At 45.3% G+C, this 14,144-nt stretch overlaps 1 protein-coding gene across 1 annotated transcript in view; it reads left to right on the forward strand.

Moving 5' to 3' along the window:
* PKHD1 (PKHD1 ciliary IPT domain containing fibrocystin/polyductin) overlaps nucleotides 1-14,144 on the forward strand; it is a 367,689-nt gene that overhangs the window by 336,411 nt on the left and 17,134 nt on the right. Inside the window, exons 61-63 of the mRNA XM_045008841.1 lie at nucleotides 5,571-5,706; nucleotides 6,746-6,833; nucleotides 12,718-12,825. Of these exons, the coding sequence (XP_044864776.1) occupies nucleotides 5,571-5,706; nucleotides 6,746-6,833; nucleotides 12,718-12,825 (332 nt within the window). The remainder of the gene's footprint in view (nucleotides 1-5,570; nucleotides 5,707-6,745; nucleotides 6,834-12,717; nucleotides 12,826-14,144) is intronic.

Here is a 14,144-nt window from a genome sequence, read left to right on the forward strand (position 1 = left end):
AGCAACGGACGGTGCAATCTAATCTTCCCTCCATCCCTTCCAGCTCCCAATAAGGCCCAAGTTATAGAAGTGGCCCATCAATGCTTGGTAACGCGAATCAATTAACGTTAATTCGCACAATGCTATGATGTATTGTGATCACTTTCATTTCGGAGAAGGGGGAAGAAATTGCTATAATTCACCTAAAATGAGGTTGTCTATGGTGCTGAGGTATTAATTGGGTGTCCATATTAAATGGAAAAGGCGCACAGTAGTGAAGGAAAAGTGGATGAGTGACTCTCTTGGCTGCTATTGACCTATCAGAGGAAGACAGTGCCCTTTTCCTTAGCTTTTATCTATTACAGTTTTCCCTATTGCGTGTCAAGTTGATGTATTATAAAAAATTCATTTGGTGACCTTTCACCCCCCTAGCAGATTAAACAATTTCACGGGGATGGCATCATTAACAGGGCCTTGCATTTAATGATGATTTCTCTAAAAGGCCACGGAGATTCGATTTTAAGCTAACAGATTTATTGCACTATTATAACATATCGTAAAAAACTGTACCACCTACGGTCTGGTTTTAGGATAGAAACTGTTTAAGAGTTTATATGGAGCTTAAAGTGGTATTACCTTGGGATACGCTGCAGCAGCAAGACTCTGACCTTCGGCGGGAGGCTGTTTACATTTAATAAAAGATGTTCCTCCAACAGTAAACTTGAGGAGTGTGTTAGGGAAGAAGCTTGGCTTAGTTCCTAGCCACTAGTAGGCAGCATGATGAGTACAGGTACTTCTGCTGGTTCTCAGTTAATAATGGATGTGACCAGGGAGCTTTCAGGATGTTTGTTACTGGCACTCTAAACTCCGCTCCCTACAGTTTTGAAACATTCAGCTCCTACCTGCTCTGCAGGGTGCATGCCACTGAGTAACACTGAGTGCCTGTTTTAAAAAAAGCAGTGCTCTTTTTGCTACAGAACACATGGCACTGAAAAACTCCTAACTCCACCATAATGAGCCACTCTGCTGAGTCCTGCAGCACTGCTGCTGTCTGCTTACCACTCAGGTTTGCATATGTTCAGCTGCGATGGGGAGCTGCGCTCCTCCAGTCCTCGGTACAGCTAGGGGCTCATGATGGTCAACTGGGAACACTTGGACAAGAGGGGAAGGCTGGCCTTATGGTCTGGGGTTTAGAAGATCTGGGTTTAGAAGACACTGGCTTTGAAACAGGCTTCTTATGTATGTGACTTTGGTCTAGTTGTAAAACAAGGGTAATATACTTCCTTCATCTGTTTAGATCATAGGCTTGGATTGTCTCTGACAATGTGTATGTACAACACCCAGCACGATAGGGCAGAGATGTTAATTGGGGTCTTCAGGGGCCATTTTATATTTATTTGTAGAACAATAAATTGCCTGAAAAGGCAGGGAACCACAAGTTAATCCATGGTCTTGAATCTGTCTCCCTTGCCCAATCCTTTCTAATACACTGGATTGCCCCCAAATGCCCAGTTTTTAACAGAAGGTTTCCATTGCTTTTGAAGAAGAGAAACCCAAAACAATTAATCATTGGAGTTGCTTTTTCTAGTCCAGTTTGGTTCAGAAAGGATAATGGAGTCACTTGTTTGTTTATCCCAATTCACACTGTCATCCTGCCCCTCCTCTTTAGTGCCCTGAACTATTATATCTCCTCTGCTTAGCTCCCTGCCCTCAGAGACGCTAACCTCCAGGGCATGGGACACATGGCTTCTTTCAAAGCTCACTGTCAGCATGTGCTCCCTGCAGAATTAGCGTATGGATCGAAAGGCCCAAGTTTTAGAAGTCTGGCCTAAGTGACTTGCCCTAAGTCAAAGAGGAAGGCAAGTCAGAATACTTGGCTTCCAGGGTCATGTTCAGACCACTACACCACACTCCAATCAACTGCCCAGCCTTTGTAAAGGGACATTATTGATGTTATTTTTAAAGACCTCTTTTGCTTTGTTGCCAACAAAACCAAAGAAACTTAAAGCTGAAGCCTGCTTCCAAGCTGAATTTCTTTCTTCAGCTTTGTGCTGTATGTGTGTTAGGCTAGGAAGGTAGCTTTTTCATTGTCTTGATGGGCTGCACCCGTGTACTAGGGAGGGGTCCTATCTTGCTCCTACGCTGCTCTGAGAGCCCACACGACCGCCGTCCCGTCATTGTTGCTGAATGATATGAGCCATATTATGTGACTCTGAATCAGGAGTAATCAGTAGTCTGCATGTTTCCTCCTGCCTTTGTTATGCATAGGGTTGCCAACCCTCCAAGATTGTCCTGGAGCTTCCAGGAATTAAAGATTAATCATATGTCATATGATGAGACCTTCAGGAATACATCCATCCAAAACTGGCAACCCTAATTATGCACCTCCTTCCCCATCCATGTCCTTTCCCCACACCAGCAGTTGTTTCACTCCCAATAGAAAACACTAGGGTTCCACATGTACTGCACCCCACAAATCACTGATCTCTCAAATGCTTCCCCATCTCCTCTGTTACTTCTGAATGCTTCTTAATTTCCTCTCCTGCCTTCCCTGCCCCTGGGCCTGATCCAAAGCCCATCGTAGTCCATTGAAAAATGCCCATTGATTTCAGTAAGCTTTGGATCTGGTCTTTTCCCCCCTTGAAGTCAATTGCAAACTCATTTTAACTTCAGTGGTGCCGGATCAGTGACTACGAGAATATCTGAATTTCCTTCTGTCAGTGCAGCCCAGTTTCTCTCTTTACCACCTCAGTTCTTATGATGCCTCCTTCTAGGTGCCCCGCTTAGTCCAGTTTCCTTCTGCTACACAAGTTCGCTGCTCCTGCGTAAGAGACATCTGCTCTCCGATGGGCCTCAGTACGTTCTGTGCTACCACTCCCTGTGGAGTAATACCTTTCAGAATCTGGTATGGGCTTCTCCACTGGCCAGGACTTCATGGGCAGAGCCATCATACCCATGCACCCCGTGGAGATCTTCAGGGGACTGACAGGTTAACCTGCTTTCCGGTTGAGCCTTGTCAGCAGGGAATGCCAAACCAACCCGCTTCCCTGCCAGCACTGGGCTTCACGGGAGTGACAGGAAAACATGCTCTCCCCTTAGCACTGATCAGACTGGGGGGAGAGGCAGCTTTGCCCTCTCCACCACTGGTAGGAGTTTGTATGGAGCAGCAGGCTAGCCTCCTCCCCCATGAGGAAGGGATGCAGAGGAATGGCTGGTGAGCCTATTTTCCTTCTGGCACAGATCAGCAGGCTGCTGTCCTCCTGTCCTAGATACTGACATTCCCTCCCAGGAATGTAAATTCATTGTGCCACATACTCATGGCCCCAGCCCAGCAAGAAACAGGGTTGAGCACACTGCATATAAATGTCAATCTCTGCTGAGTTGTTTGGGTCCTAATCACCCACCCATATTTTTTTAAAACAGCTATGGGTGATTTTTTTTTCCTAATAATGAATCTACAGAAGGAACGTTACTGCCATCAGGAAGTGTCAATGGCTGCTTCCCAACACTACGTTTTGGGAGGCTGTTCCTTGAAACTAGAAAAGCTTTGCCATTACTTGTCCTGACTCTCCAACCAGTATGCTGTCCTCTAGACACCACCCTGCCCCTCACCCAGTTCTAAAAGTCACTAGTGTTTACGAGTAGCTTGTCAATTGCTGGCTACCCAGCTTGGGGGCTTATTAAAGGGGCCTGGTTTCAGAATGTGCTGAGCACCCACCCTCTGAAAATCAGTCCCCTGTGAAGTATCTCAGTGTGGGCCACCAAAATCGTAATTATGATCCAGTATAGTAGTGTCCCAACTGAGATCGGGACCCCATTGTGCAAGGCATTGTATATACACATAGTTAGAGATGGTCCCTGCCACACAGAACGTCCAAGAAAAAACGATAAAGGGTTGGAAGGGAAATGGAGGCACAGAGGATGATTTGCCCAAGATTATACAGCAGGTCAGTGCCAAGAATAGCATCCAGGTGTCTGAGGCCCGATGCATCAGGCTACCACTTGCCACTGCCTCTGAAAACTTTGCCCACTATTAGTAGCTTTGTGGCTAGGCCCAATCTTTGCATTAAGCTGCAGTGCAGTTTGCCCAGGGGAGCTCTGCTTTGTAATGCAAAGACACAGTCTGAAGAAATTGAGTTAAACCAAAGCGAATTGGTCCTCAATAAATCTTTTGTTTGTAACCACCTTTAAGCAAACACGAGAGAGTTGAATGAATAGCTTTCCTACTTTCATTGCAAGACAATGTCAACCCCCCAGTCGCCTCCCTTCTCCGCAATGGTAGATTAGAAGTATATATGTATGTAAAAAGAAGATGCTAAATGACATGAAGCATTGAGAAGGGAATGAAATGATATGGGCTCAGAATAAAGTGTTGTTTCTTTATTCAGCTGCAAAAGCCTTCTCTCAGGATGTTTGAATTTAAATTTCACTCTTGGAATACCAATGGCTTTTTAAAGAGGCGTCTGTGTATCTCTGCACATTAACATACCTTGATACAAGTGACAGAAGCACAAAATCACTGGAGAAAGGAATGTGCAGTTTAGTTGTCGCCGTGTTGGACCCAGGATATTAGAGAGACAGGGTGGATGAGGTAAAATTTTTTATTGGACCAACTTTTCTTGGTGAAAGAGACAAACTTACACAGAAGAACTTTGTCTAAGCTAGTAAGCTTGTCTCTTTCACCAACAGAAATCGGTCCATAAAAGATCTTACCTCATCCACCTTGTCTCTGGATAAAGGAATGCAATACAGATCTGCAGCCTTACATATTGTCCTTATGCTGGAGAAGGCAAGTGTCTTTTTAGAAGACCTCGGGGATATTCAATGGAATGCATCTTGCCGGTCAGGATGATTTTTGTAGAATCCATGTTTTTGAATATGCAGGAAGGATGGTCTTATGGTTAAGGCAGTGGACTGGGACTCAGGAGATAATATCTAGAGATTTCAGTCCTAGATCTCAATGCACTTTACAAAGGAGGTCAGCATCAGTAGGCCCATCTTACTGCTAGGGAAAGCAGTGGCACAGAGACATGAAGTTACTTGCCCCAAGTCCCTCAGCAGGCCTGTGGTAGAACTGGGACAGAACGCGGGGGTCCTGAATCACAGCTGAGTGCCTTATGGGTTTGATTCCTACCTCAGTTGCACACTTTTGCGTGAACCTGGGACAAATCAATTAATTTTTGTGTGCCTCAGTTCACCATCTGTAAAGTAAGGATGATACATTGGGAATCCTTTGTTTACATTGTAATCTCTTTGGGGTAGGGACAGTTTCTTACTATGGGTATAGGCAGTACCTTGCACAGTGGAGCCCTGCTCTCACCTGGAGTCTCAAAGTCCTACTGTAATATTAAAGAAACTTATTGGGAAATTGATACAGTGTCTTATTACATCTTACCAGCAATGTTAATTCAAATTGATGTGAACCACTGAGCATTCCACCTGGACTGAAAACAGCATGAAGTTCTGCGAATGGAGAGCAATGTCTAGTTAGAGGGGGTATCTAGGGAATGCTCAGGGGTTAGAATCAGGTGTTTTAAAATCATCCTTAATAATATGCTGATTTTTTCCCCACATTGCTTTGCATGAGGAAGAAACGGAAGCAGTCTAACTCCTGGAGGTTGCCTGTATGTGAGGCCCTATAATATCTCTGTCTTGGTACAGCCCTCTGATGGAGAAATGGAGCAAGAGCTTCCTGTTCAGCCACAAATTATTTTTTTGGATAAACAGGTAGTGATTTGCCTCCCTGCAGGAGTATGAGTCTATTAATTCTGTGCAGTATTGTCAACCCCAAGCATTTGAAACTCATCGGATTGGCTTAGAAATGCATGATTTATTTTTTAATAATAAATGTTGGGTTCTTTTTCTTTGGGATATATTCAGGTGATGTTTTCTTCTCAGCTATGAGGACTAAAACATTCCTTCTTTGAAGCTGAGATGCTCATGCAATCTCTTGATCCCTCAAGCTGGGGCATAAAAAACTCCACATGAAATATTGTGGGCCTCATGATAAAATCACTAGAGTTGGCAACACTGAATTGTATGTTGGGATTAACTGGGATCCCTCCTCTCCCTGTTTTCCTGTTGCTACTTTGCAGTTAGCGTCTACTATGAATCAGTCCCCTTTACCCTGACTTGGGAAAATCATAGGCAAATATCTACATAAACCTGGATATGAACTTTGCAGATCAGGTGTGTCCTGAACTGTGATACCAAATCCAATCAGTTCTGGGGGAAGTTTGTGTCTGGATCCAGAACTGGACTCTGTGGTTTACAGCATTGCCATCCCCAGGCATTCAAAAATTGTGAGTTGGGCTCCCCAAAATCATGAGCTTAGACTTAAAATCATGACCTTTTAAAAAACAATATTTGGGGTGATTTTTATTTGCTTTATGGTGTCGTAGTCTTTAGGGTTCACATTTTTTAGTTTTTTCCCTGTAACCAGGAAAGCTAGAAATATACTTTTTTAAAAATTAAAGCTGAGATTTTCTTCCAATTACATTCATTTAGAAACTGAGGCTTTATGGGAAGCACCAAATAATGCAAGACTCACAATAAAACAGTGAGAGTTGGCAACTCTAGATTTAGGCTCATCTGTAGTAAATACAATGCTTTGTATGATGCAATTTGTAACACATAGTATGTAAATACATGCAGTTCTTGCTGCTAGGGATTAATAGATGAACGTTGCCTTAGAAATAAAAGGATTCCCATTTCTCTGGAAAAAAAAATGAACAAACCTTTTATTGCTTTCTTTTCTTCTTCGCAGGGTCGGAGAGTTGAGACATTAGGTCTGCCCTCAGAGCCATGGGTCATGACAGCCTGCCTCAAGAGCTCTTCGGAGGCTGTGTTGAAAGGTTTGGATATGTTTTGGATATGCTATGGCAGAAGCATCCACTAGAAGTGGTGGTTATAATTTGAGGAGTTTCTTTTGAAGAAAGACTCAGTTGGAAGGCTCATCATTGGGCTAAAAATTGAAGGCTGGGTTTGAAGAAGTGTGATGGGCTGCTTACATGGGTGTTAGGAGAAAAATGGCTTAAGAATGTGTTTCCATGCACTGTCAACTTAGAGACACTGTCCCGTAGAGAAGACCCAAAATATAGCTCCTGGGGGGAAAAAAGAGAACGGATGGAGAATTATAAATCTATATAGCCCAGTGCTAGGCTGGTGTTAGTTGGCATGAAGTCAGTGAAGCTACATTGCTTTTATACCAGCAGAGTATTTGACCTAATATAAATAGAAATATCTACCTGTTTTTGTTTTTAATGTAGTATATTCCAGTGAGGAAATGTTTTAGTGGGAGATTTAAACATTCCCCTTCTGGCCCTGATTTAGCAAAATACGGAAACACGTGTTTAACTTTAAGTGAATATTCCCTTTGAGCTTATTAAGGTTCACTACTCACATGCTCACATTTAGGCCCCAGCTTAAGTACTGTGCTGAGTTGGAAACCCAGACATCACAGTGTGGTACATGAAACCATGAAAGAGAAGCTGCTTATAAACACAGCATAAAATTGACCATGCTAGCTTCACTTCCTGAGCTAAGCGAGGTTCAAAATAGAGCTGGGCAAATGGATTTTTTTTTTTGGTTCTCTGACCATTCTGAAAAAAATGAAAAGAAAATCATTTCTGAGTCAAAAATGAAATCTGTCACACAATTTCAGCAAATGGAAAAGTCAGAAAAAATGGAGTCTGGTTAAAATAAAACATTTTGACTTTTCTGTTCAGCTTGGCTGAAACTGCCTTTTTCCCAGCTCAAGTTCAAAAGGCAAACCAGCAACGTCGCCGGTGAAAAGTCAGGGTTCCTACCATGGGAAAGTTTTGGGTTTACAATCAGGTTGAATGTGCCTTAACTTCGACTTGGCAAGACCATTTCCAGGAAAGTGTAAGGGGCAGACAGTTTCCAAGATCTAGTTCAGCCACCAGTTATTGGGCTAGGTGCTAGGATCACTGGGTGAAATTCTGTGGCCTGTGCTATATACAAAAATGGTAATGGATGATCACAATGATCCATTTGGACCTTAAAAAAATCTATGAATCTATTAATTTCTTGGCCTACCTGCTGAGACTGTCAAAAGCCTGGCCATTTCCTCAGTTTGGCTTAGCGCCATGGAAATCAAAGTTGTTATGGCTGTTTACAGCAGCTGAGGATATGAACCGCAGTGTCAGTGGTGGGGTTGGTTTTGTCAGGTGGACGCTTGTCCACAGAACAACCGCCAGATGACGGCAAGTTTCAGTCACTACCGATATAGGCTGGATGGAAACCAACAACCTAGAAGTGAAATCCTCAGATCCCCTGTGTCACACTTCTCTCTTTCACATGACTTTTGAATAAACTTTATAAAAATCTGCAGTTTGTTTGGAAAGAACAACTTTTTTTCCCTCTCCATTTTGCAACTTGAAACTAAATAAATCGTGATGGAAAAAAAGAGAGAAATTAAAAACAAATGGAAGTAAAAGACTCAAATAAAGAATAGTCACCGAAAAGAAATGCACTTTACATTCTTTAAAAGATACATGCATCAAATTAATAGTCAATAAACTCCAGCAAAGAATGAATTGTGCTGTACAGATGTTCTGCATGTAATAGTTTGCTGCAGTTTTTCCTTTGACAAACGTCCTTATTGCGCTCGTCTTTTGAAGCATATGAAAGCAGCATTTAATCGAAATGTATCCGTCTAGCGCATTGAGCCTGCTTCATCTGACAGCAGTCAAACTGCCTCATGGAAAGTAGTTTAGCTCCAAATTAGCTTGCTTGTGTGTTAAATACCAGCTTGCCTGAGAGATCTTTGTGAAGACTTCCATATATATATATCTATAATATTCTGAGATTTGAAGCATATGTGCCCGAAAGCTGAGATAGTCTCTGTTGAAAAGTACAGTACAGTACTCTAGGCTTCATCATAGACTCAGAATGGCAATTGTAAAACATTAGAATGCAGCTAAAAGGATCCTCTCTAAAACTGTTGTTACAGTGAGCTAAATAGTAGAGTCAAAAACGCTATGGATAGTCAAGGCAGATAGTGTGGTCATGAGGGCCGTATAAATACCTAGATAAATAGAAGGGCCAGAACTGACACTGGTAATGAGGGAAATCCACACTGCTAGGTTAAGATCCAGATTCTTATTGAAATTATTGGGACTATTCACTGATTAATTTACTAATTATTAGCATTTATATTACAGTGTCAGCTAGAGTCCTCAGCTGAGATCTGGGCTCCATTGTGCTATACACAGATGATGAGACAGTTCCTCCTGCATAAAGCCGGCAATCTAAGTGAACAGGACAGACAGTGGGTAGCTGGGGAAACAGCCACCGAGAGGAGAGGTGACTTGTCCAAGATTACTAGGCAGCAGTCGCCCAGCACTCCCACTGCTTTTCATCTTCTTTTTCCACACCCAACATTCTGCCACCTCCCTGAGCTGGATCAGACCCTCACTATTCAACAACCCTTGCCAAGTTTATCTTCTCACCAGTGATTGTACCATTTCAATAACCTTTTTTGCTGCTGGGACATTGGCAATTCATTAACAATGAAGTCCTGTTAAGTGAGGTGGGCAGCTCTGGTGCTGGGTTTTGCCTGCATTATGTACCTGAAATGCTTAAGTCTGAGACCCCTGATACTTGACAAGTGTACATTACTAGAATTAGGATTCTTACTAGCTGAAGCCCAGACTATGAATCCCTTGTTCATGCTGAATAGTACTTTGAATCATGAATAATTCCATTGAAGTCTGCTGGGCTACTTGTGTTGTGAAGTATGAATGACTAAGTGGGAGAAAGGGGATCTAATCTGGCCCATAATTTAAAACCTTCCTGCATCCCGTTAACAATACTTTGAATTTGTGGTGTGCATGAACTCTCCTGTTGAAGGTGAATCCAAGAGACAGGGCCAGCTCCAGGCACCAGCATTCGAAGCTGGTGCTTGGGGCGGCAATCTGCAAGGGGCGGCAGTCCCTGTTGTTTTGCCCCCAAGCAGCGCACCGAATTGCCGCCGCGGACGGCGGGGGCAGTCCGTGTGCCCTTAGGGTGGCAGGCGCGTTTCCGCGGTGGTGGCAATTCGGCAGCAGCTTCTATGTTTAGCTGTCCGCGGCGGCTTCAGCTAAACATAGAAGCTGCCGCCGAATTGCCACCACCGCGGAAACGCGCCTGCCACCCTAAGGGCACACGGACTGCCCCCGCCGTCTGTGGCAGCAATTCGGCGCGCTGTTTGGGGCGGTGAAAACTGTAGAGCTGGCCTTGCCAAGAGATGGTTGTAAAGATCTGTCCCTGTCCCCATCCCCAGAGTAGCAGAATGTCCAGAAGTAGACAAACAAGGCACCTTCACCTGGTATATTGTGTTGTCATATGGTTATACAAGTGCATTATAGGTGTGATGACTTTGTTTCATAAAGAAAGGACTTATTGTATGTAGGCTTTCAGCAAGTAAGTGGGTTTTCATTTGTGATCTCGGATCTGAGTCGAGCATCCTAAGGAAATTCTGATTTCTAACCCTCACCTGAAGCAATATTTAGAAAGTTTGTCAGTCTTCCAGAACACTGCCACTTTCATTCCAGGAGCCTGCATGAAGCTCAAGACTTGGCTAGCATTGCATATAGCCCAAGATTTGGCTGGTACTCAAAGACTCTGAAAATAAAATGGAGCTAGCCTGTTGCAGTATCAAGGGTATCTTTTAAATGACCCCGCTGAGATAGAAATCAAAATAGTGAATGCAAATTTGGGGGTAAAACCTTACTGGGTCAGACTGGACACCCATATTGCATAGTTGTAAATGACAAAGAAAGGTGCAAGGCCTCAGGAGAATCAAGGCCTCACGTTTAATCTTAAAACATTTCACAGAGATTTTTTTGTCTTACAAGTTTCTAGCTGAGACAGATCCACTTGTTTATTTGATCATATGACAACCATCCCATTGAAACTTCATGGCCTGAGTCATTCCAAGGCTTTTGAAAGGAAGGCAGTACTTGGAATAATCAAAAGCCACTGCCATCTGATGACTGTTTAATAACCTGTGTGCAAAGGGCTGTCTTCCATGCTACACTAGTTATGTGCAACTAGTTTTCTGGCCAAAATGTACTGCAGAAAATCGAAGGAATGTTCTGCCCCAGTGGTTGTTGCAGCTGTCTGGATGAATGAATTAGCTTACGCTGTTGGTTTTTTGCACATCAGAAATCCCCCCCTTAACTCAAAGTTGTGTACCACTCAAGAGAGTTGTATACCACTCACTTACCCTGCAGGTAGGGCAAAACAGACCTATAGAGTTTCCCCATCTGTCCGGTACAGCTGAGAGGCTGGAGCAAGAAAGGGGTTAAAACGGGTGGGCAAACTTTTTGGCCTGAGGGCCACATCAGGTTTCATAAATTGTTTGGTGGGCCAGTTAGGGGAGGGCGTCGTGGCCCAGCTCCCACCTCCTATCTGCCCCCCTCAGACTCTTGGCCCCCCCGTTCCCTGATGGCCCCCCCGGGACCCTACCCCATCCACATACACCCCACTCCCTGTCCCCTGAAGGCCCCCTGCCACCCCATCCAACCCCCACACCTTCCTGACTGCCCCCCACTGGGACTCCTGCCCCCATTCTACCCGCTGTACCTCCCCTGACCGCCCCGCCCCCTATCCACACCCCTGCCCCCTGACCAACACCCCGAACTCCCCTGCCCTCTATCCACCCCCCACTGCTCTGTGCCCCTTACCGCGCTGCCTGGAGCGCTGGTGGCGCTACAGCCACGCCACCCAGTTGGAGCTGAGCCACGCCACCGCCGCCACCACGCAGCACAGAGACCGGGTCAGGCCGGGCTCTGCATCTGTGCTGCCCCAGGAGCTCACAGCCCCGCCGCCCAGAGCATTGCGCCGGCAGCAGCGCAGTAAGCTGAGGCTGCAGGGAAGAGGGAATAGTGGGGGAGGGCCGGGGGCTACTTCCCAGGCCAGTAGCTCAGGGGCCGGGCAGGACGGTCCCGCAGGCCAGATGTGGCCCGCAGGCTGTAGTTTGCCCACCTCTGGGTTAAAACAATAAACTGTTGCTGCTTCTTGGAGGTTGTCTCTTTGGCTTGGATAACAATCAACATCCCACTGAAAATCCCCTGAACTCCAGTGCCCGTGGCGTCATTCTTCTCAGATTCAGATCTGTTAACGCTAGAGCTGGATCCAGTCAAATCATTGCCTACAAGCAGCCCCCAGTTCTGGGAAAATGAGGTACTTATCTGTCCCCCACTACCGAAGTACCTCATTGTCTTTAGTGGATTTATTTTTATACCATTCTTGCAAAGCAGGGCAGTGCAGTTGTCCCCATTTTATAGATGGGGAACTAAGTGACTTTTCCAAGGTCACACAGGAAGTCTGCAGTAAAGCAAGACATTGAATTCAGGTCTCCCTGGTCCCAGCCTCACACCTTAATCAATGGCCCATACTTCCTGTCTCCCTGAAATGGAGCTTCATAGGTCGGCCCTATCTCGATAGTGAGCTAAGCCATAACCCTAGATCTGGTCTGCTCTGAACTCTGGGGCAACTCAGACTTGGTTCTGAATTTTACAACGTGGGCCTGTTCCTCGTGTCAGAGATCATGGGGCCACTCTCTCAGCTAGTGTATATTGGGGTAGCGATGTTAAAGTCGTAGAAGCGGGGCAGATTTGCAAAGGTTGAAGATCTGGCCTGTTGAGTTTTCTTTGAGACCTGGGAGCTTGCTTTTGGTGATGTGCAGCAGAAGGTTGTTAACTCCCAGTGTCCTTGTGTATTGCTGTGCAGGGCACACCAGAGTAGAGGTTCGAGATGGACGGGCTATCTTTACGAATCTGGCAATCTCCAATTCAGGCTCAAACTGGTGCCTCGTTTTCACTGTTATTTCACCTCCAGGTAAGATCCATTATATAGCTCCACATTGTTCTTGCTTTACCTTAGTCATGGAAAAGTCTTTAAAAGCAGAGCGGGGGCAACACAGGAAGGAATGAGATCTATGCATATCTCAAAGCACTGATTTCACCTCCCAGTGCACTGGAACACAACAGTCAGGTAGCGAGACTGGCAGTCGAAGGCTTGATTCAGGCTTAGGACCTACAAGTCTGGGCCTAGGGCCCCACAATCTGGAGTCATGTGATTATATCAGAATCTGAGCCTTCATTTAAAAAAAAAAAAGTCTCTTGTCCTGATGGTTGTGAAGAAAAGCTTGGAAACCTGACTTGAGTGAAGCCAACACAGTGTTGTCTGTCTGAGATTGCAGGGAGCCTGAAACAAGAGCTCTGAACTGCCCCATCCCTCTCGGTGCAGTGTTAACTCCAAGACTCACTCTTCTGGGGGGCGGGGGGCTTGCCAGCACCATCTAGCAGAGGAGTCTATGTTCATGCCAGGAAGAGGAGAGCGCAGATGGCCCAGTTCACCCACTGAAGCAGTTGCACCCTGCTTGGTCCTGAAGAAAGAGTTTCTGCTGGGAGGGGCTCGGGCCACAGGGTAGTGTTGTCAGAGTTGTTACCGGTGTGGTGCTCTGCTCTCTCCAATGTTGATATCACTCGGCTGCATGCGTGTGTTCCCTCTGTGTGCTGCCTCAGCTCTGCGCAGATAGCTGACACAGCAGACCCGACGAGAACCCCCAATAACCACAGAGTCCAGTAAGATGCAAAGCCACGTCAGCTAGGTTTATTGCGACCTCGGACACAACTGCAGTTCCCTGTAGGTTTCTTAGCCTAACTCAGGGCATACTATGAGAAAGTGCCTCTTGGCAATGGACCCGGCTCAGTCAGTGGCGGGACTTTCCACTGCCCCCGAGGCCGGACAAAGACACCGCCCCAGGGATGCATTCTTATACACAGATACAAACAAGTTACACATCACACCTGACGTATTGAGGTGCAACCCCTCTACGTAGCAAGGTTCAACCTCTCTACGTATTAAGGTGCCGCCTCTCACCTTGTACATGTTGGTTCGATCAAAACAACTCTATCCATCATATTACCCTTTTGCCCCTGTCATTGGGATGGGCCAGCCTGTTCTTTATTATCTGTGTGGAATGTGCAAGTATGTGAATGTTCAGTACCTTTTAGGTAAGTATCTTCTTGCAGCATCAGCCCTTTCCTTGCTAGCTTCTGTGAGCAGGGCCTACCTCTGGCTCACAGCTTAACTTTGCTTTATGTTAGCAAAGTCTTGACCATTACTTTAGTTCAGGCCTCATACTGGGCCTT

The sequence above is a fragment of the Mauremys mutica genome, chromosome 3, assembly GCF_020497125.1.
Source record: "Mauremys mutica isolate MM-2020 ecotype Southern chromosome 3, ASM2049712v1, whole genome shotgun sequence".
NCBI classification, from domain to species: Eukaryota; Metazoa; Chordata; order Testudines; family Geoemydidae; genus Mauremys; species Mauremys mutica.